Source organism: Aethina tumida, chromosome 5 (assembly GCF_024364675.1).
Source record: "Aethina tumida isolate Nest 87 chromosome 5, icAetTumi1.1, whole genome shotgun sequence".
NCBI lineage: Eukaryota > Metazoa > Arthropoda > Insecta > Coleoptera > Nitidulidae > Aethina > Aethina tumida.
In genome coordinates this window covers 2,232,760-2,255,413 of record NC_065439.1, presented here as the reverse complement: position 1 = coordinate 2,255,413, position 22,654 = coordinate 2,232,760, and the positions used below count along the sequence as shown (strand labels likewise).

At 32.0% G+C, this 22,654-nt stretch overlaps 1 protein-coding gene across 10 annotated transcripts in view; it reads left to right on the top strand.

Annotated features, from left to right (window-relative positions):
• The window catches only part of LOC109607008 (serine/threonine-protein kinase tousled-like 2), a 144,932-nt gene that overhangs the window by 93,018 nt on the left and 29,260 nt on the right, over nt 1-22,654 (top strand). For 2 of the 10 annotated variants that reach the window (XM_049967883.1, XM_049967881.1), the window contains exon 1: nt 21,956-22,089. The exons of 3 other annotated variants lie outside the window; for them this stretch is intronic. In XM_049967883.1, coding sequence (XP_049823840.1) covers nt 21,999-22,089 — 91 coding nt within the window. In that variant the 5' untranslated portion in view covers nt 21,956-21,998. Of the gene's footprint in view, nt 1-3,042; nt 3,178-13,927; nt 14,059-21,938; nt 22,090-22,654 lie in introns of those variants that run through there. 5 more of the 10 variants (XM_049967886.1, XM_049967885.1, XM_049967891.1 and 2 more) reach the window with 4 other exon arrangements.

Below are 22,654 nucleotides of genomic sequence, written 5' to 3'. Positions count from 1 at the left end.
TCATTTTTATTATTTTTCAACATATATTTTTTGAATTTTCAAAATTAATTAATTAACAAAATAATTTTATTACTATTAATTATCTGATTCATAATTTTTATTATTATTATTATTATTATTATTATTATTATCATTATTTGAATATATTTGTAAGATTTTTTTATTACTTTAATTATTCTCATTTTTATATTTCTTGTTGTTTTGAATTATGTATTATTGATTAAATTACATTTCCTAAATATACAAAAAATAAAAATATATATTAATGACAATATCTTTTCTTTAATTAATTTTTTTTACCCCATTTCTCCAAATTTTTCGTTTTTTAGAGAAATTTTCATTTTATAATTAATTAAAAAAATATGTTTTCAGTTTTATTTTTCGAAATTAATTTTTCTTATAAAAAATTTTTGTAATTAATGAAATTGATTTTTTTTTTCATTTTTTTTTACTTTTTGATAATTTTGATGATTTTTTAATTCTATATTTTTATGGAAATTTTAACTCAGTTTTTTGTTTTAGATTTATCATTTTTAATATTTTTCAAAATTTATTTATTGTTAAGCACATTTGTATTTAATTGATAAAAGTATTAAAATTATTACGCTTTTCTTATTGTCAATTTTTGAATTTGTTTTTTGATTGATTGTTTCTGAAATTTTAATTTAATAAAAAAATATATTTCATGAAATTTCATTCAATTTTTACTTTTTTTTTTATTTTTCTTAAATGAAATATGTAAAAATTTTATTAGTCAAAATACCTTACTTATAAAATTATTGAGTTTTTCTGAACTTTTTTTATAATTTTTGATATTTTTTTATATTTTCTATATTTTAATTATTTACATTAAATTTTTCATTTTTATTATTTTTCAAAATTTATAGTTTTTTAAATAATTGATATAATATAATTAATAGAAGGTTTTTAATTAGTAAATTTTTCTCAATTTTTAATTAATTAAGAAACATATTTTATGAAATTTCAAAATTTTTATTTTTCTTAAATAGAATGTGTCAAATTTTATTAGTCAAAATTTTTTAGTTATATTTTCTATATTTTTATAGTAATATTTTTCTGGAAATTTTAATTCAGTTTTTTGTACTTATTTACATTAAATTTTTCAATTTTTAATAAATTAATATTATTTTAATATATATTATTTAGTTTTTTTGAACAATTAATCAAATTTAAATGTTTTAAAATAGTACATTCTTCTTCTTTTTCCAATTTTTTATTGTTTCTTCAATTTTTAATTAATTAAAATAAATATATTTTATAAAATTTCAAAAATTTTTACTTTTAGTTTTCGTAGTTTATTTTTCTTAAATAAAATGTATAAAATTTTATTCGTTAAGATTTTTTAATTAGTAAAATTATTGAATTTTTCTTAACTTTTTTTTAATTTTTGATGATTTTTTTTATATTTTTATATAATATTTATACAGAAATTTTAATTCAGCTTTTTCTTACTAATCACATTAAATTTTTCAATTTTTAATAAATATTATTTTATATAACTTTATATATTGTATTTTTTCAAAATTTATATTTCTTTTTGAACAGTTAATATAATTTAATTAATAAATGTTCTCTTTTTTCTTTTTCCATTTTTGTGAATTTCCTCCTTTTTGATTGTTTCTTCAATTTTTAATTAATTAATAAAAATTAATATTTTATGAAATTTCAAAATTTTCGAATTTTTTTAAATATTAGATAAAATTTTTTTGATTAGGAAAATTATTGAATTTGCCTTTTTTTTAATATTTGGTAATTCAAGATTTTTTTCATATTTTTTATATTTTTATAGTAATATTTTTAAGAAAATTTTAATTCACCTATTTACATTAAATTTTCAATTTTTAATTAATTAACAATATTATTTCATAATATTTTTTGGAACAATTTGTATAATTTAATTAGTAAAAGTATTTTAATTGGTAAATTTGAAAAATTTCAAAATTTTAAAATTTATTTTTCTTAAATATATTTCTAATTATTTATTAATTAAAATGTTTTGAATTTTTTTAGCTTTTTTTTAAATAAATTTCTAGTTTTTTATAGTCACATTTTCTATAGAATTAAATATGATAAATTATTTGTCTTATTATTTATTAATAAAAATAACTTTAATTAATTAGTTAAATAGTTTTTTTTTTTTCTTCTAATTTCAATTTTTATTATTCATTATATTATTATTTTTACTCAAGTTTTTTTATACGATTATATACAATTGTTGATGAATTTTTTTTTTTTTTGTAATTTTTTATTTTTAATATTTTTCCATCTTAAAAAATATTTTTTAAATAAATTCAGATTATTTTAATAAATAAAATTTTGTAATTTATCAATTTTTATATTTTGTGGAATTTCTTTGATTTATAATTTTAATTTTTTATATAATTATTAAAATAGTGATTATTTTTTTTTTTCTGTAATTTTGCAGTTTTTATGATTTTGACATTTAAATTTTAAGGGCAAATTATTAATAATTTAAGTCATTTTGGTATATTAAGTCAATATCAGCATTTTTTCTACCGCAAATATGAATAATAAAGAAATCCTTCGTCTCCATTATCCGCTTCCGAGTTTTCGTCGGCATATCGTCAACGTTCGAGCCGACATCGAAAAACTGAACGAAACGGCCGATTCCATTTATCTAGACGCGTTTAGTTAGTCGTGTATCCCTCGTCAAGCAGAAATGCCTCGTTCCCACATCTCTCGGCCCGTAACCGCCTCACCGCGTCCATCATCCGTGAGCACACCCTAACTCCGTGTGGACGTTCGTCCTTCGGCACCGCGTACTAATTGTCCAAATAAATGTGCACCGATCGACCCATCGACAATCGGCGATCGGGGTGTCCCGCATTTGGCGCAGCCTCCCCTGGCTTTCGTCCACGTCGCTTCCGAAGTGCCACTTGACGGTGCTGTACGGTCGGACGAGTGCCGATAGTCCCGCAAAAGGTTAATTTCGTTTGTTTCCGCGGCGAAAATGTGTATCGGCCGGGGCTGATGTTTTCAGCACGTCGCGTACGATATAAACATTTTAATTTGATATTACGATGTTGACATTGGTCGGGTATGTGTGCACGATTGTGAGATAGCACAGGGCCGGCCCGGTGACGAGCTGACGTGGTGGCCCCTCCGATGGTGGTGTCTCGTCTTAGTCTTTCTAATGTACGTATGGGACGTTTCTATTTATACCCTATGTAACTAAAGTCTACAATGTGTAGAAATTTGCGTGGAATTCGAAAATGTTTATGTTTTTCTATTGAGTTGGCCCCCACTTTAGACATATGGCCCTAAAAATCACATTTTATAGTACTGGTGACATATATTGGTCTATAAAAACAGTATTTCTTATGACACTTTAGTCTGATTTTTCTTTTAAATTGAAGAAAAAAGACTGACAAACATTTTTAAACATTGTATGACTTCACACTTGTTTCAATTCAATATGAGAACAAAATAATTCTTTGACTTTTGCTTATTTTCTATCTATCTTTCAACATTTAAGAATGGCAGAAAACTGTTAAAAACTTATGCTAGTTTTACTTAATTGTATAGAGGGCTCTGCTGGAAACATTTTGAGCCCACAGATGCATAATATTATTTTATATAATTTTCAGATTTTTAATTAATAAAATTAATGAATTTTTCTAATTTTTTTTTTTTTTAATTTTTGTTAATTTCTATAATTTTTTATATTTTCTATATTCTAATTCAGTTTTTTATTACCTATTTACATTAAATTCTTCAATTTTTAATTAATTAATAATATTATTTTATATAAGGTTCAGATTTATCTTTTTTATTATTTTTCAAAATTTTTTGTTGTTTTTGAACAATCTATATAATTTAATTAATAAAAGTTTTTTAATTAGTAAATTTTTCTTCTTTTCCATTTTTTGAATTTCGTTGTTTTTGATTGTTTCTTCAATTTTTATTTAATTAAAAATAATATATTATTTTATTAGTCAAAACTTTTTAATTAGTAAAATTAATGAAGTTTTTTTTTAATTTTTGGTAATTTCGAAGAATTTTTTATATTTCCTATATTTTCATAATAATATTATTGAAATCCTTCAATTTTTAATTCAATTAACAACATTATTTTATATAATTAAATAGAATGTACAAAATTTTATTAGTCAAAACTTTTTAATTAGTAAAATTAATGATTTTTTTTTTTAATTTTTAGTAATTTCTTTAATTTTTTTATATTTCCTATATTTCTATAATAATATTATAGAAATCCTTCAATTTTTAATTCAATTAATAACATTATTTTATTTAATTAAATAGAATGTATAAAATTTTATTAGTCAAAACTTTTTAATTAGTAAAATTAATGATTTTTTTTTTATTTTTGGTAATTTCGATAATTTTTTTATATTTCCTATATTTTTATAATAATATTATGGAAATCTTTCAATTTTTAATTCAATTAATAACTTTATTTTATATAATTAAATAGAATGTATAAAATTTTATTAATCAAAACTTTTTAATTAGTTAAATTAATGATTTTTTTTTTATTTTTGGTAATTTCGATAATTTTTTTTATATTTCCTATATTTCTTTAATAATATTATAGAAATCCTTCAATTTTTAATTCAATTAATAACATTATTTTATATAATTAAATAGAATGTATAAAATTTTATTAGTCAAAACATTTTAATTAGTATAATTAATGTTTTTTTTTTTTAATTTTTTGGTAATTTAGATGATTTTTTCGTATTTTCTATATTCTTATAATAATATTTTTATGGACTTTCTAATTCAGTTTGTTGTTACCTATTTACATTAAATTCTTCAATTTTTGATTAAAAATATTATTTTATATAATTTTAATCTTTATAATTTTTATTATTTTTCAAAATTTATACTTTTTTATAAACAATTCATATAATTTAATTAATAAAAGTAACTTAATTAGTATATTTTTCTTATTTAATTTTTTTGAGTTTCTTCAATATTTTTCTTAAATGGATTTGTAAATTAAATAAACCAAAATTTTATTGAGTTTTTCTCATTTTCTTTTTTTTTAATTTTTGGCAATTTTGATAATATTTTATTTTATTTATTTTTGATGGTTTCTTCAAATTTTACTTAATTTAAAAAATATTTTATAAAATTTCAAATTTTTACTTTTATTTTTTAAAATTTATTAATTAAATTTGTGATTAATAAAGTCATCAAAATTTAATTACCATGGAAATAAGAATTATTGAGAAGAAGACATATTAAGTGACAATTTTACATTATAGTTATATAATTTAATAAAAGATGGAGGAAATTAGCCAAAAATATAACTTTTACACAGTATTACATTTTTGATAACTGAGAGGGGTTACCTTAAAAAAAAATTAATTAATTATACTGAGAATGTGTGTGAAGTGTATTATTTATAATAATTAACAATTGTACAGTTTTGTGATCAGTCGAACGTGCTGATATCGTCCATACTTGGCCAGAATGCGGATCAAGGTCTGCGGAATTATCTGCAAGCCAGATTATTTATTGTAAATCTTTCAATGATCATAAATATAAATAGTGCGAATTCTAAAAATAATTGAAGCGACGTTGTGACACTTACAATTAGAAGGCTAGTTAAACCACAGAAACGATAAGTGACAGGTTAATTAGTCATAAGAAAAGAATGCGATAATTTTAACCACTGACTATACTATAGAACATATGCAAAATTTAATTTAATTTATTTTATAAAATCTTGTGTGTCTGCTGAAATATATTAATATTAAATTAAATACTTGATCAATATTAATTAAAACTAGTTTTTCTGTTATAGATTTATAGATTTTCTATATTATTTACAAATTTTTCTATATTTAGAGTTTTAGTAATTTATAAAAAGTATAGATACTAATTTTCTATTTTAATATTTCGTAGAATTTCTATCGTTAATTTAGACGATAACAAAAGTATTTGTATATTTACCTTATAAAATGGTTTTTGTTAAAATATTTACAAATTTTCAAATATTATTCTTTTTACAATTTTTTGTTTTATTACTTATTAATTTCAATTTTTGTAGTTTATTCTAATTGTGTTTTTATTAAATTAATTTTTTCTGCTAAATAATTTTGCATCCTTTTATTCTGCTTCTTAATTTTTTGATTAAGGTTTTATTACCCATCTGTTTAAAACTTTGAATACTAAATTTTTTCTGTTTATTTTTTTAAATAAAATTCAACAATTTAAATTTAAATAAATTTTAATTTTAATTAATTTTATAAAATTTTTATTCTTTGTGTGTTAAATATTTTTTATAGAATTTTTACATTCCTTTTTAATTAAAAGACATCAATTTTATCATTTTTTTAATTGTTATTAATATTGTATAAATAATAAGGTATATCAATAATTAAATATAAATAATTTAATTTTCATTAATTTTCTATGTAATAAATTAATTAAAATAATTTTCAAAATTAATATATTAATCAAAGAATTTTTCTATTTCTTAATTAAATATATTTAATTTATATTTATAAAATATAATTAATAAATTTCTATAATTCTCAATTTTTTTCATTCTTATTATAAGTGTAATTAATTAAATAAATCTTAATTTAAATTAATTTTAATATAATTAATAAATAATTTTGCATTTTTTTTCTTATTGTTTATTTGTTTTAAATTTTTGGGTACTAAAATTAAAGAATTTTTGTGTATCCTCTTAATTAAAATTCATCAATTTTTTAAAATCTAATTAATAAATTTCTATAATTCTTCTCAGATTTTCTAATTGTTTTTAATATAGTACAATTAATTAAATAAATATTAATTTAAATTAATTTTGTATGTAATAAATTAATATTTGGACAATTTTTAAAATTCAACAATAAAATTGTTCTTTGTTCATTTTTTTTTTTTAATTTTCTAATTTTTAATATTAATAATTTGCTATTTGTAATATCAGGAATTATTTTGTTCTTTTTTATAAAATATTTTAATTATTATAATTTTTTTCTATATTTAAATATTGTTATCTGTTATTTGACATACATAATTCACAAAAAAATTGAATATTTCACAAATTATTTTGTAACATTTTATTTTATTTATATTCTTAGTTAAATTTTTTTAAATAAATATTAATTTAAATTAATTAATGTAATAAATTAACAATTGGACATTTTTTTTATTATTTTTTTTTTTATTTTTGAAATTAAGGTTTTATTGTTTATTTGATTTAAATTTTTAGATACTAAAATTAAAGAATTGATCTGAGTCTTCTTAATTAAAATTCATCAATTTTTTTTTTAAATCTAATTAATAAATTTCAATAATTCTCAGATTTTCTCATTGTTTTTAATATAGTTTAATTAATTAAATAAATATTAATTTAAATAAATTTTCTGCGTAATAAGTTAATAAGTGGGCAATTTTTTTAGTATATATCTTAATTTTTAAATTAAAGTTTTTATTGTTTTTAAATTTCTCTAATTCTTCTCAGTTTTTCTAATTGTTTTTGGACTATATTTTTAATATTTCTCTTAATTTTTAGACTAAGGTTTTTGTAAAATTTTGGATACTATAATAAAAAATTTTTATATTTCATTAATTTTATAATGTATGATAGATTAGCGACTGTTAATCTGTCTTTTTAGTTTGATTAAAACACTAAATTCACAATAATACGCTTTATTACAACAAACGTACTTTAACCCTCGACATCTAAAGCTTGACTGCCTGGTTCTTTCTTAAGAACTGCCCCGATTATTAAATGTAAACAAATACTTCAGATTTGCTTATAAAACAAAACTAGTCTAAATAGATGTGAGCACGTCGCATCGGTCCATCGGTGAAGGTGATGACGTAAGCTAACACGGCCTTCCTGACATGTGGGGCGTCCTCGACCCTTCCACAGTTTTGCAAAGATTCACCTGACACCGGTAATCTGTAAACATTATAACAGCAGTACAAGCTCAAAATATATTCGAAGAACTAAGTCTAAACCTTATTTCATTTAACAAAATAGACTGTTATGTGGCACAGTTAACAACCACTAGAAGCTCAGAGGCGACTCAACCATCAACAGGTCTGTTACACCCATGACTCTCAAGTGCTATCAAAAGATACCATATTCTAGCCAGGAGCTCAGAGGCGGTTCAACCACTACCAGGTCTATTACCCGCTTGTCTCACAGACCCAGAACACAACAATCTAAGCCTGCAGAGCAGGGACCTTAAAAATAGCCTGCCGAGCAGGGACCTTTAAACATAGCCTGCAAAGTAGGGACCTTAAACATAGCCTGCAAAGTAGGGACCTCAAACATAGCCTGCGACGCAGGGACCTTAAAAATAGCCTGCCGAGCAGGGACCTTAATCATAGCCTACTAAGCAGGGACCTTCACATATAGCCTGATACACAGGGACCTTAAACAGCCTACTAAGCAGGGACCTTTACACACATTCACACATCAATCTTATTAAATAAAACTATATCCATCATACCTTATAGAATTTCTGTATCTGGCCAGGTTCGTAACTGTTCATGCGCTGCTATTGTAGTTCTACCTCGGCTGCCAATCCTTCGGAGTGCGTACCTCTCATTAGGTAAACAATGCGTTACCTCAAAGGGTCCGTGATACTTTGGTTTCAATTTTCCTCCATTCGACAGCTGACTATTTTCAACAACAACTTTATCACCAACAGCGTATGGTATTGCCGGCACTCTTTTCTTATTAAAGTTTGTAATTGTTCTACTGGTTACTTCGCACACGCGACTGTGAGCTTGTTGTCTAAGTATTTCAGCGTCCACATCACTTGTCTGTATTGGCACACCATTTAACAGTTCGTTAGTTGCTCTCAGACGTCGATTTTCACCAAACATTAATATCCACGGCGCGAATCCTGTCGATTTGTTCACAGTTACATTAAAATCGTCCTCAATATCAGGTAGCACTTTTGTCCATTTATTTTCGTCTTTTTCATTCAACACAGCACGCATCGCATTAAACAAACTTCTCATAACGCGTTCCACTTGTCCATTACCTCTAGGAACTCCTGTTGCAATTAGGTGTAGCTCAACAGAGTTATCATTGAGAAATTCTCGAAATTTACTCGCTACAAATGCTGTTCCCCGATCAGCTATTATTCGTTTTGGTCGACCCAATTCCATAAATAATGCATCTAATGCCTTTATAGTACATTCGGCATTTTTTTGTCTAATAGGACAAAATCGCACAAATTTAGTAAAAGCGTCTATAACCACTAAAATTTGAGTGCATTTATTAGATTTGACCAAAGGTCCGGCATGGTCAATATGCCACGTATCCATTTTACTTGAAGGTTTCGTTTTCTGTTGACACAATCCACTCCGTTTTCCAGTAAAAGATTTACCCAACACACACGATCTACAATTTGCAACATATTTGCGTACTGTTTTACCCATGCGTGGCCATATTAAGTCCTCACGTAATTTCATTAACATTTTATCAGCACCAATATGAGACGAGTTATCATGATACAGTTTCATTATCTCTAGTCGAGCTGCTACAGGTACAAAACAACGTTCGCGACCATCATTTGAACATTGTAAAAACACTAAATTGTCTTTCACTATATATCCCGTCTCATGATGCGTTTTGTTTATTATTGTCTGACAAAACACATCCTCTGATTGATATTCACAAATTGTCTTTGGTTTGTTAGCAATAATTCGTGCTGCTAAAATTCGTTTTGTCGGAGATGCTGTATTTCGACTTAAATAGTCGACATGTGCCATTTTATGTCCTGGTCTATATTCTATATCAAAATTAAAGTCCTGCAATTTTATCCACCATCTTGCAACGCGGGGGTGTAGTTCCTTTTTGAGTGCTGTAGCCCTTACTGAATTACAGTCTGTATAGATTGTAAACTTTATACCATACAGATATGTGCGAAAATACTGAGTGGCTTCCACTATCGCTAGAGTTTCCAAATCATAAGAATGATATCGCGATTCACAATCAGTTGTACGCCTAGAGTAATACGCCACTGGATGAAGCACATTATTTAAGTCTTTTTGCATAAGTATGGCACCCAATCCAAGCGAACTCGCGTCTGTGTGTAGTTCGGTAGTCAGTTCCGGATCAAAAATGTTCAAAATCGGATAAGAAGTCAATCGTTTCACTAAATCCAATCGCACATTTTCACATTCACTTGTCCACTCAAAAGTTTTTCCCTTACGTAACAGTGCAGATATCGGTGCTGTCAAAGTTGCAAAGTTTTTCACGAAACGTCTAAAGTATCCAGCCAGTCCTAATAATTGACGAACACCTTTTACATCTTTAGGAGCTGATGTTTGAGCGAGCGCGTCAACTTTTCGCGAACTAGGTTTTACCGTACCGTTTTCGATCACAACACCCAAATATTCCACAGATGTTTGGAAAAAGTTACATTTTTTTATGTTTAAAACAAATCCGGCCTTCGAAAGGGCGTCAATGACCTTTCTTAAGTTCTTAAGACCTTCTTGAATGGTTCGAGAGGGGCACAACACATCATCAACGTAAACAAACGCAATATCGTCTTTAAGTGGTCCAAGGGCTTTATCGATGGCACTTTGATAACACGATGGGGAGTTTATAAAACCAAACGGCATTCGATTGTACTCGTAAAGTCCATCTGGTGTCACAAAAGCAGTTATATGTTTTGAATTCTCTTCTATTTCAACTTGGTGAAATCCCGATTTCATATCAAGAGTACAAAAATATACAGCTTTGGCAAGGGCGTCAATCTGATCTTGTATCCGTGGTAGAGGATAATTATTACGTAATACTTTTTTATTTACGTCACGATAATCTACACATAATCTTGTGTCTCCGTTTTTCTTTTTGACAAGGACTATTGGGCTTGCATAAGGAGATTCACTTTGTCGTATTATTCCACTCTCAATTTGTTCTTTTATTATTTGTTTCACTTGTAATCTTTCGCCATATGACAAATGACGGGGTTTATAGGCCACTGGCTGTAGATCACGTAATGTTATTCTTAACTTGTTTGTTGTTACTGCGGCCGGTGTTTGACTTATTCCATTTTGGATTATTGTTTTTATTTCCTTAATAACCCACTCGTCCAGTCCTGACAAATTTAAGTCATTTTCTTCAAACGCGTATATAGCACAAATTCGTTGCCTATCACTATGATCATATACAATGTCTACACTGTTTGCATTAAATTCAATTTTAATACCTGGTCGATTTAAAACATCAAGTCCAATTAAAGCGTCAACATCACATCCCGGAATTGATCCATCTGGCACAATTAGAAAATCAATTTCTAATGTCATGGTTGGTGTACACATCACAACACTACTGCGACCCAGAGGCTTCATAACACAATTTCCTACACCAGACAGTATTTGGCAATCCGGTTGAATTTGCAAGTCTAAGGCTTTCGCTATTTTTTCGTGAAGTATTGAGACATCTGCACCTGTGTCTACTAAGTATGCTATTGAACTGATCATGGAATTGTTAGTAACCGTAGCTGATGGAAATGAACGGATAAAACGAGTGTTTTTTGCCAGGAGCACTCGTTTTGATGCCTCATGTCATTGTTTTTTACTATAGCATGTATCTTCTGAATGTCCATTCACTCCACAGATGTTACAAAACTTCTTATTTGCTGAGGTGTTGTTGCCAGACGAAAAATTTCTTTGATGTACTCCAGAAGGACCCGGCTGTACCTTTTCCGACATATTCTGTATTTTTTCCGCATTTTTGCAATCCACTGCTTTATGTCCATAGCGTTGACATCTTCTGCAGTTTCCTTGAAACGAACGCTGATCACGAAAGCTATACGGTCGTTTTCGTGACAATTCACGCTCTCGCACACCAGCGTTCAATTTATTCGCATCACAGGTAGCCAACAGTTTTAATAGTTCAGAATCACATGTAGGAGCTAGCAAGGAGATTCGATTTTTCACTTCTGTGTTTTGAATATCGTATTCAACAAGACTTAACACAACATTCCATGGAAAGTCTGAATAAAATCTTCTAATTGCTGTTAATTTGGCGTTACCGTATTCTACTAGTGAATCAAAACTTGAACTCTTAATTGCTAAACAATTTCTGATACGAGTAGCAGGAGTACCTAACTCAGGAAACGCAATTTCAAAATCTCGTCGAAAAGAAGCCCAATCTCTAATAATAGGTTTCCAATGTTGATAAAAGCGTGCTGCACGTCCTCGTAAAGCATGACCAGCTTTTAAAACAATAAGAGTATCGGATATTTCCAGCTCCTGTTGGATCCTAGTAACATCATCCATCCACTCAACCATAGTAAACGGTGTATCATCTGGGTCAAAACTTGCAAGTCGAAACTGCGCCGCCGCGGCACTTACACCTTCTGATACTGAAGCGGAAACAGGTTGCGTCTGCGCAGTCACCCTCAATGTTGCTTGAGTAGTTTGGGCGTTGGCCATTGTCGACAAAATTTCCATGATTTGTTTTTGGAAACTGTTGTTATTTTCTTGCTGCATTTTAAATAACAACGCCATATTATTGTCCGTCTCCGATACACTTTCGGTAATGTTCACAACGTTCGGACTCACTGCGCGGTCGCGTTTTTCACTATTGTCTGCCATTGTTCGTTCACAAAGAAACACAAAAAAAAAATTTATTTTTTTTTTTAGGTCCTTTCTTCCGGAAATAATTCACGAGAAGATATCCCACTTCTGATGATAGATTAGCGACTGTTAATCTGTCTTTTTAGTTTGATTAAAACACTAAATTCACAATAATACGCTTTATTACAACAAACGTACTTTAACCCTCGACATCTAAAGCTTGACTGCCTGGTTCTTTCTTAAGAACTGCCCCGATTATTAAATGTAAACAAATACTTCAGATTTGCTTATAAAACAAAACTAGTCTAAATAGATGTGAGCACGTCGCATCGGTCCATCGGTGAAGGTGATGACGTAAGCTAACATGTATATAATCAATTTTCTAAGTTTTTCAGTATATAAACATTATATAAATATATCCCAATTTTAATTATTTTCTACTTAATAAATAAATAAATATTTAAACAATATATAATTGATTTATTAATTTTTGAGGTTTTGTCTAATTTTCTTAAATGTTCATAAAAATTCAACAATAAAATATAATTAATATATGTCATATTTGTTCTTTTTCTTTCTTTTCTTCTAATTTTTAATATTAACAATTTGCCATTTGTATAAAATTATCAAATATTTTTTTCTTTTTTATAAAATATTTAAATTATTATTTTTTTTCTATATTTAAATATTGTTATCTGTTATTTGACATACATAATTCATAAAAAATTTGAATATTTCACAAATTATTTTTTAACATTTTATTTTATTTATATTCTTAGTTAAATATTTTTTAAATAAATTCTCTTAATTGTGCAGATTTTTATCAATTTTCGACTCAATTAACATCAAATTTGAATATTTAATAATGTAGAAGAATTTATTATTACTCATTTTCAAATTTTATCACGAAATCAGATCTTTAGTCATTCTCACATTTCGTCGATATTTTTGTATTGTACAGTATTTTTCCACTTATAAATAGACCTACTCATGAATTTTTTCCTGTAACAAAAATCAGCTCAACAAAACGCCTCAGGTCCGTCTAACACCAATCTAAAATTAAACCAAATCGTGTAGAAATTATCTAAAAAGCCTCCAACAAGTGCCCAAACCCTAGTGCGGACCTGCCTCCCATTTGTTTATCGTGTAATCCGGGCTCCGATTGTGACATGTCATTATCACAATGGACGCGAAGAGAGCACTCGTATTTTTTATTTCCATTTATTTCGATCCCGAACCAAATGCACTTTTACGAACGGCAACCGTGAGGTGCTGAATGGGGGGAAAGACACGACTCTCGGATCCGTTTCGATCCGTCCTCCGCGTGTGTGTGTGTGTGTGTGTGTGTGTGTTATTGAGCGTTTTTCGTTCCGTAGATTAGTGTTAAAAATATATTTATAATGCACGAATGCGCGGCCGTGCGGCGTTCCCCACTGTATGCACACGCGACGACATCTTGAAAATCGCTGGCTCTCAGAGGTAAGCTTGTCCGGCCGACGTTGACGACGGCTCCTGACGACGAAGGACTCTCCTAACTATAACCTTTGTAGTCCCAAATTAACGGCAACCTTCGCTAAAACTTAGTCAGGAAACTTTACTACCGACAGGAATGGTAATTTTCGATTTGCTTTCGGTCGTTCAGTCCCGTCGTCGAATCCACTAAGCACAACCAGAGCCCTCCCCCATGAAAAGATATTTATGGGTGTCTAATTTTAAACGCAGGAATTTATCGTCGAATTGCGGGAATGGGCGAAAACAAGCTTTATGACAATGCTCGAATCGGGTCATGCAGTCGTCGTCGTCGTCGTCGTCGTTACGTAAGCTGTGTGCACTTTACGTTGGTGATTGGTGGGCAAAACGACGATAATTCCTTATCGATCCGGTTGTGTACGTTTTAAGCAATTGTTTTAAACTGCCGATGAATAATATGCTGTTGTCGACTTCACAGAAGACACGTACTTCAAATTAAAGCAATTAGTCGGAAAATTAATGATGAATAACTCTCTAAATATTTAAGGTGTCCTCCATTTCGTCGTTTTCAACCATATTAAGTTTTGTACTTTTGTATTTTTATCGTCTTCATAGTCAACATAGTCAAGGTTTTATTGTTTGTCAATTAAATTTACAATTGTGATTAGATGACAATTTTTATTTGGATATCTACAAGTTTTGCTCTTTAGTCAGTTTCTTTAATTTTTAATGTCTTCAACCATTTTATTGTTGTGATATTTGCTTAGTAACTAATAAATACGTTTGTAAAATGTTTTATTTTATCCGTTTGTGATTTACTTTCTTCAGATTTCTTCATTTTTATCATTTATTGTAGTGATTAATGGACAAGACGATGATGATTGGTGACATATACTTAATTATCAATAAATTTAAAAAGTTTTGTACTTTCTTCATTTTTATCATTTTCAATTATTTTACAGTGTTGATTAATAGGCAAGACGACAGTGATTGGTAACATTTGCTTAGTTACCAACAAGTTTCTAAAAAGTTTTGTACTTTCTTCAGTTTTCTTCATTTTTATCATTTTCAATCATTTTACTGTACTGATTAATAGGCAAGACGATGATGATTGGTGACATTTGCTTAGTTACCAATAAGTTTCTAAAAAGTTTTGTACTTTCTTCAGTTTTCTTCATTTTTAAAATTTTCAATTATTTTACTGTGTTGATTAATAGGCAAGACGATGATGATTGGTGACATTTGCTTAGTTACCAATAAGTTTCTAAAAAGTTTTATATTTTCTTCAGTTTTCTTCATTTTTATTATTTTCAATCATTTTACTGTACTGATTAATAGGCAAGACGATGATGATTGGTGACCTTTGCTTAGTTACCAATAAGTTTCTAAAAAGTTTTGTACTTTCTTCAGTTTTCTTCATTTTTATCATTTTCAATCATTTTACTGTACTGATTAATAGGCAAGACGATGATGATTGGTGAACTTTGCTTAGTTACCAATAAGTTTCTAAAAAGTTTTGTACTTTCTTCAGTTTTCTTCATTTTTATCATTTTCAATCATTTTACTGTACTGATTAATAGGCAAGACGATGATGATTTGTGACATTTGCTTAGTTACCAACAAGTTTCTAAAAAGTTTTGTACTTTCTCTCTTTTCTTCATTTTTATGATTTTCAATTATATTACTGTGCTGAATAATAGGCAAGAGGATGACGATTGGTGACATTTGCTTAGTTACCAATAAGTTTCTAAAAAGTTTTATACTTTCTTCAGTTTTCTTCATTTTTATCATTTTCAATCATTTTACTGTACTGATTAATAGGCAAGACTGATGATTGGTGACATTTGCTTAGTTACCAATAAGTTTCTAAAAAGTTTTGTACTTTCTTCTATTTTCTTCATTTTTATAATTTTCAATCATTTTACTGTACCGATTAATAGGCAAGACGATGATGATTGGTGACCTTTGTTTAGTTACCAATAAGTTTCTAAAAAGTTTTCTTCAGATTTCTTCATTTTTATAATTTTCAATCATTTTACTGTACTGATTAATAGGCAAGACTATGATGATTGGTGACATTTGTTTACATATCAATAAGTTTCTAAAAAGTTTTTACTTTCTTCAATTTTCCTTATTTTTAGTATTTTTCAAATTTTTATCGAAACTATCGTCATTCATCGATGGTGACGATAATTATTGACTCTGAAGTTCCTTGAAAAGACAATGATTAAAACTATTTTCTTACTATTTTTATTGATTTTCATCGTTATTTCAACATAACTAAGAAACCGGTTCCAATGATTAACCAGAGTTTTCGTTGGAGAACTTTTGTGTAGTCTTTCTTTTGTATTGTTTATTCATTTATTAATGGTGTTTTCTATTAATGGACAAAACGATAATTTCACATAGGTCGACTCAACTATATTTTCAAAACATTTTTATGTACCTTTAATGTTTTTCCTCATATTCCAATTTATCCCTTTAAATTTTATTGGCGATTATTTTTTATTGGTATTTATATTTACTAGAATAAAACAAATTTGAATTTGCATACTTCATAAACAAAATCGTTGTCGTTTAATTTACAATTACAAGTTGATGGACGAAATGTTAATTTATTATCGGTGTCTGTCTTACACTGGCAATTAATAATGTTAAATAGTAACAGCTTAAATTGTAAAATTTAGCCGGTGTGACTCAGTTTGAAGTAGGTAACAACTGCGTCGTAGTTTTCACTTGGCAACAGTATTTTTATATCGTTCATTGTTCACAAGGGCAAAACTCTAATCACATTCCAACTTCAAGGGTCAATTGAAAAAATATTGAATTCATTGAATAATTTAACTGTTAAAACTGACGCAACTTTACATCAATTCCAATCAATACACGTACAAACCAGTAGGAAAACACAAAATATTTATTATTGTAATGGCCAGTATTAACTTAATTTTTTTGCGACCTTGAAACGCCACTTAATCTTGCGTACGTCAACAAGACGATCCTTCCGTCCGGTTGCACCGATACGCTTTGCTCTCTCCGCGTGTGTGTGTGTGTGTGTGTGTGTGTGTGCGCGTCGCCGAGTCAAAAATCGGGGCCACTTGTGTGCGCCGCCGAGAGTGTCGAAGGACTCTCCCCGTTCGGCACGTCGAAGTCTGATTTACCCAGGCGCATTGTGCGGAGAACGTTGAACTTGGGGCGCTCTCGCTGTCGTTCCGTCTCGCTCCGTTCGGATCTCCGGACCGCGGCGTTGCCGCCACGTGCTTCGGCGGGACGCGCGCGCCTCCGTCCGGCCGTTCATTCATTTTTACGCGCACCTGGTCCGTCGCCTTTATTATTATTATTAGCTTTTTAGGCTCCGCCGTCGTACGTACGTACGTACGGTGTAGGTGGTTCTCCCCCGAAACGTCGGGGGCAAATGGTCGAATTACTTGACGATTTTTTAAGTGCCCTATTAAACTCTTTATTGGCTGTAAACCAGCTTTAATGTTTATCAGGAAATTATGTAGAAATGTAAATTTTCTTATCAGCCGGTACAATTACGTCAACAAATTGTCGACGAGAGGCTCACACATGATAGTTTAACTTTCCATGTAGGTGACAAATAGACCTGTTATCTTAGTTAAAAAAATTCCACGAGGCTACGAATTCTTACTTTACACGTAAGGGGAGGCAGTCCCACTATCACCTGACCTTCAAAAGTGGATGGGCGTCGAAAATTGAACGACAGGTACCCAAACGTACCGTTGCCACATTTATCCGGTGCATTTCCTTGAAGTGGCCTTATCTCGTCCTCCCATGGAAAAAACTAATCAATAGTCTCAGGCTTTAATGTGTACAACCTGTTGGAGACATTTCGCCAATCGGCACGAAAACAAAGAGGAAAGGAGGGCGACGTTGCCACCGGGGTCATCCAATATGTATGGGAAAAGTTCCGAGGGTTAAACGGCGTTCGCGACGGAAGCCGAAACTCGCACCCCCTTAATTACACAAAAGAGTCTTCGGGCTCCTCCCGTCGTCTTTCCCCATGTCCGGCTATGCTCGCCGCACCGATCCGGATAGACGTGGCAAGGCAGCCGCTCTGACCCACGTTAAATCGTTAAAAGGCGGTTGCATAAAAATGTTTTAATGGTGAGTCGAGCGAAATATGTGCCGGCCAAGGTGCAACCGAGGACAATGGGGGGACGCATCTGCCTGATCACCGCATAGGTAAATTCAGCTTCTTCGTCTAGTCCCCCCCCTTTCCCTTCCGCGGCATCCGCAGAAACGTATATGTGTGTGTGTGTGTTAGTTGCATTATCGACAGAATCCGAGTTTCGAGTTTGTTTTGTCGGCTCGGCTAGTACAAAATGCACGGCGAAGAGAGGCGCGCGGGCGGCCGTCGAGGAAGCAGCTCTCACTCTCCTGCAAAGCCAACGACATCTACTCCACAATAGCGGCGAGTGCATCCCATATTAGGTAATGAGAATCGGAAGATACATCACCTGCGAACCGCTCCCCGCGCCTCGTCCCTCCACTTTGCAGCGTTGCTGCCTTCGCGGCCCCTCCGCCTTGTCGCGTCGTACGAGAAACTTTCTTTTGAGCTTTGCCAATAAATAAATAAATGACGTTCATATGTATTGTTGCAGGTATGTCCCGACGTTTAGCGATAAGTAGCCTCGTAAGTACCCGTCACCAAATTAGAACAGATCCCTATTTATGCACGGTTTTACGACCTCCCGTGTAATATTGACGGCGTAATTGCCGCTCGAAAACCGTTTCGGGCCGGCTGTGAAGCCCGCCTAACCGGCATCGGAATTCGAGATCTCGTTTTCCGATGGATGCGGTTCACGGTCTGACTGACATAGGAGACTGGGACATACGTTCCGCCGCGGCGCACGCCAAACGAGAGCGAGTGAGACCGTCTAGAGCGTCGACAGTACCGATTGTCAAATGTTCCCGGTTTACGAATTCTCTCACGTCGTCCGTTCAAGATGGCTGCCCGATGGGCTAAACGGGCAATTATGCCGTGACAAAGAGCGGCGTACTTTCTAAGGAGGCGACGGTGGTGGAATGCAAAAATCGCTGGTACCGTTGGGTCTGCGCACACGACGAGAACGACGAGATGACCCAACAAAGAAGTACCAACTAAGCAAACACACGACCATTACTGAACGCGATCATTTCAAGGGCAAAGCGTGAATAAAACGAGTAAAACGAACCCGAATCGATATGGAAGGAGAGTTTTATCTAGCGCTGGATCGGGCAGAGCGCTTAGCCGATAAGAAAACTGTAATGATACAGCGTGGCCCCGGGTGTTGCGGGCCCGGCAATTTGAATTGTTGTTAAAAGAGCGAATAACAGATGTCGGTGGAATGTCTGTGGAATGAGGAGGAAAAACGAAAAACGAAACGTGTGATGTGTCGGTCGTATCGTGGCCGGCCTATAAATAGAAACGGCGCTTCCAGAAAACGTAACGCCGGCGGAAAAATCAATACGGCCGCTCGCACGACGTGCACCCGAAATAGATTGTTCAAGTGTTTTTAAACAAATTCGAGTCCAAGTCCACCATTTTATCTCTGTCCTGGAGTCGACAACAGCCGGAAGTATTTTTCCATTACTGACATCACGAAAACATTTTACACTCACACACACACACACAGTTTATTTATCTGACCTTGTCGACGATTTTATTATTATTATTAGTACTACAAACTGTGCGCGCGGCTCCCGATTCCGATAGACGGGTTTTTTTTTATGTAACGTAGGTTTTAATGGCGGACGAAAATAGAACGGATTCGTTCAACTCGCGATGCGATCGTTCGCAACATGGAGGCACGTTGTGCGCTTAATTGTTCGGTTCGTCGTGCGGAATTGAATCGCTGTCCGGTTGGTAAAATGGTGGCGTAAGAACGTCGATTCAGCAACAATGGGAGGAAGTACCAGTTATAAGACGAGTGTGCAGGTTGGAAAAATATTCCATTAGCTTATTAGGCACGGCTTTCGTTCTTAATTTGAATATTTTGATGTTGGCAGGAAGTGTGAAATTGTTAATTGTGAGCTCCATAGAAATTCTTTACGAAACAATTGTTTTCAGATGGTACTAAAGAGTACCATATAAGACTCTTTTGTTTGGGAAGTAACAGGGAAATTAGAAACACATTTGTAGATAGATACTCATGAGATTTTCGTTAAATTAACGGAGTCTAACATAGTACTGTACTATCACTTTCCTAACGGATCATAAAGAAATCCAAGGAATTGCTTATAATAACTTCTGTTCCAACATTTAATGGTAAAACTTTTTAGACTAACTCAAAAATTATTGTCTTCACTTTTTTTAACTAATAACATAATAATTCTCAGATGGTATTAAAGAGTACTACATAAGAGTCTTGTATCGGAAGTGACAGGGGAATTAGAAACACATTTGTAGATACATACTCGTGAGATTTTCGTTAAATTAACGGAGTCTAACATAGTACTGTACTATCACTTTCCTAACAGATCATAAGGAAGTTCTAGGAATTGCTTATAATAACTTATGGTCCAACATTTAATAGTAACACTTTAGACCAAGTTAAAATTATTGACTTCGTTTACTTAACTAATGAGCATAATAATTCTCAGATGGTACTAAAGAGTGGTACTACATAAGAGTCTTGTATGGGAAGTAATAGGGAAATTAGAAACTCATTTGTAGAAACATACTCGTAAGATTTTGGTTAAATTAATGTAGTCTAGTACTGTAACATCCCTTTCCTATCGGATTATAAGGAAATACGAGGACTTGCTTATAATAGCTTATAAACTTTAGACTTAAACTTAAAATTATCGTCTTCATTTTTTTTAACTAATGACCATATTAAAAAAAGTGGATATCACAAAAACTAAGATGAAAGACTCATATGGAACATCAAAAAGTCAAAAGTCTTAGAAATTTTGGTACCGTACATAATGGAGATGAAATTGTTACTTTTGCCGAGGTTCCCAAGGTTCCTGAGGGACGTTTAAATTAAACAACTCACATTCCTTTAACAATCATTCATATATTGCTACAACCACTTATAAATCCTCAAGAAGACCAACACTGCAATCGGATACAAGCCGTGCTGCGGTATCACGTGTCATCAAGGTTCGCATATCCACCCGATAGAAAACGGCGAACGGCGATCAACAGAACAAAACGACAGTGGAAAAAAGTGACGAGCCGATGCGACATTCCTTTCCACATTTAATCCGAGACGGTGCGCCGTGTGGGCAAAACGACGAAGACGGGGCACACGAACGCACACACACCGACCGTACACACTGTTCCGTGTAGGCGCACACAATTCGAAAAACGAAACGATTCACTCGGCACGTCGCGGCGGCGAGACAATCGTGCACCGCGACGTGTCGCCGTCGCGAAAGTGAACGTGCGAGTGTCGAGTCCGCGGCAGAGCGGACGACCGCACCGCAGCGCGGCCGGATTGCGAATGATTCGACGCGATGGAGAACGGCAGGAATTGGGGTACGTAACCGTTGGCGCACGCTGGCTACGCGTAGCCGGCGCAGGCGGATCTCCGTCGTCGTCTCTATCGTCCAATTTTTGCAGGAATTTCATGATTTATTATTAATCCCCCATATGGATTAAGGCCCTTCAATTAATTCAGTACGTCATTACGTTAATAAAAATAATACGAATAACAAATGTTAGTTTGGTCGATCAGTAAGAGGAGCAGGCGTGAGTCGCCGACTCATCCGCTTCAAAAACCGTCAAATAGGAAAGGAGAACACCGTGCGGACGGCTAGGCGGCAACGTCGCACGGCGCCAGCTGATGGCCCGAGGGCGGCGTTGCCGCTGACGCGGCCGGTGGCCTCGATGAATGGCATTGCAAGGTCTGTCTCGGTGCGGTGCAGTGCGGCGTGTGAGTGTGTGTGTGTGTGTGTGAGTGCTCTCGCCGCTCTTCGCGGACGGGTGGGAGAGAGACATGTGCGGATCGGACGACGACGTCGGACGCCGTCATGGAAGCATTGCTCCAGGCTTTGCTCATGCACTATTGCTCCGGGTTTCAGCACCAGGTACGTTTGGGACGCCCCCGAAAAAATTCGTAAACATTGCCTGGTGCATGGAAGCCAAACCATTATAATGGTAGAGCGGTCACTCTTCCTCGGTATTGATTACAACATTCCACAACTGGTTGGGTAATCAATTCTGTTTCATTATAAGTTGACTTGTTTTAATTTAGATGCAACTGAAATAAGTGTTGTGTAACGGCAACAACACATCGTACCTTTCCAAACAAATTTTACCTTACAATCACTGCGAAAATATGTATCTTATACAACAGTCAGTGAATTAGAGAAAGTTAACATTAGGTCGAATCGAAAACTTAATAAATATTAAGTTCCAATTACTTCCTAATGACCTTGGCTTCGCCAACAATCAAGAGGATTGATTAAATATTGCTTGTTAAGAGCCTTCCCTGTAGATGACATCTAAATTAAGACCCATTATAACGGATTTAACTTATCAAATCACAGAAGAACTGCTAATAACTCGTTCATCTTTGATGTGATCTCAACATGCTCTCGTTTTAATACTTGTTGAATCTGATCATAACATTTCTAAGATGTCGTTGCCAAA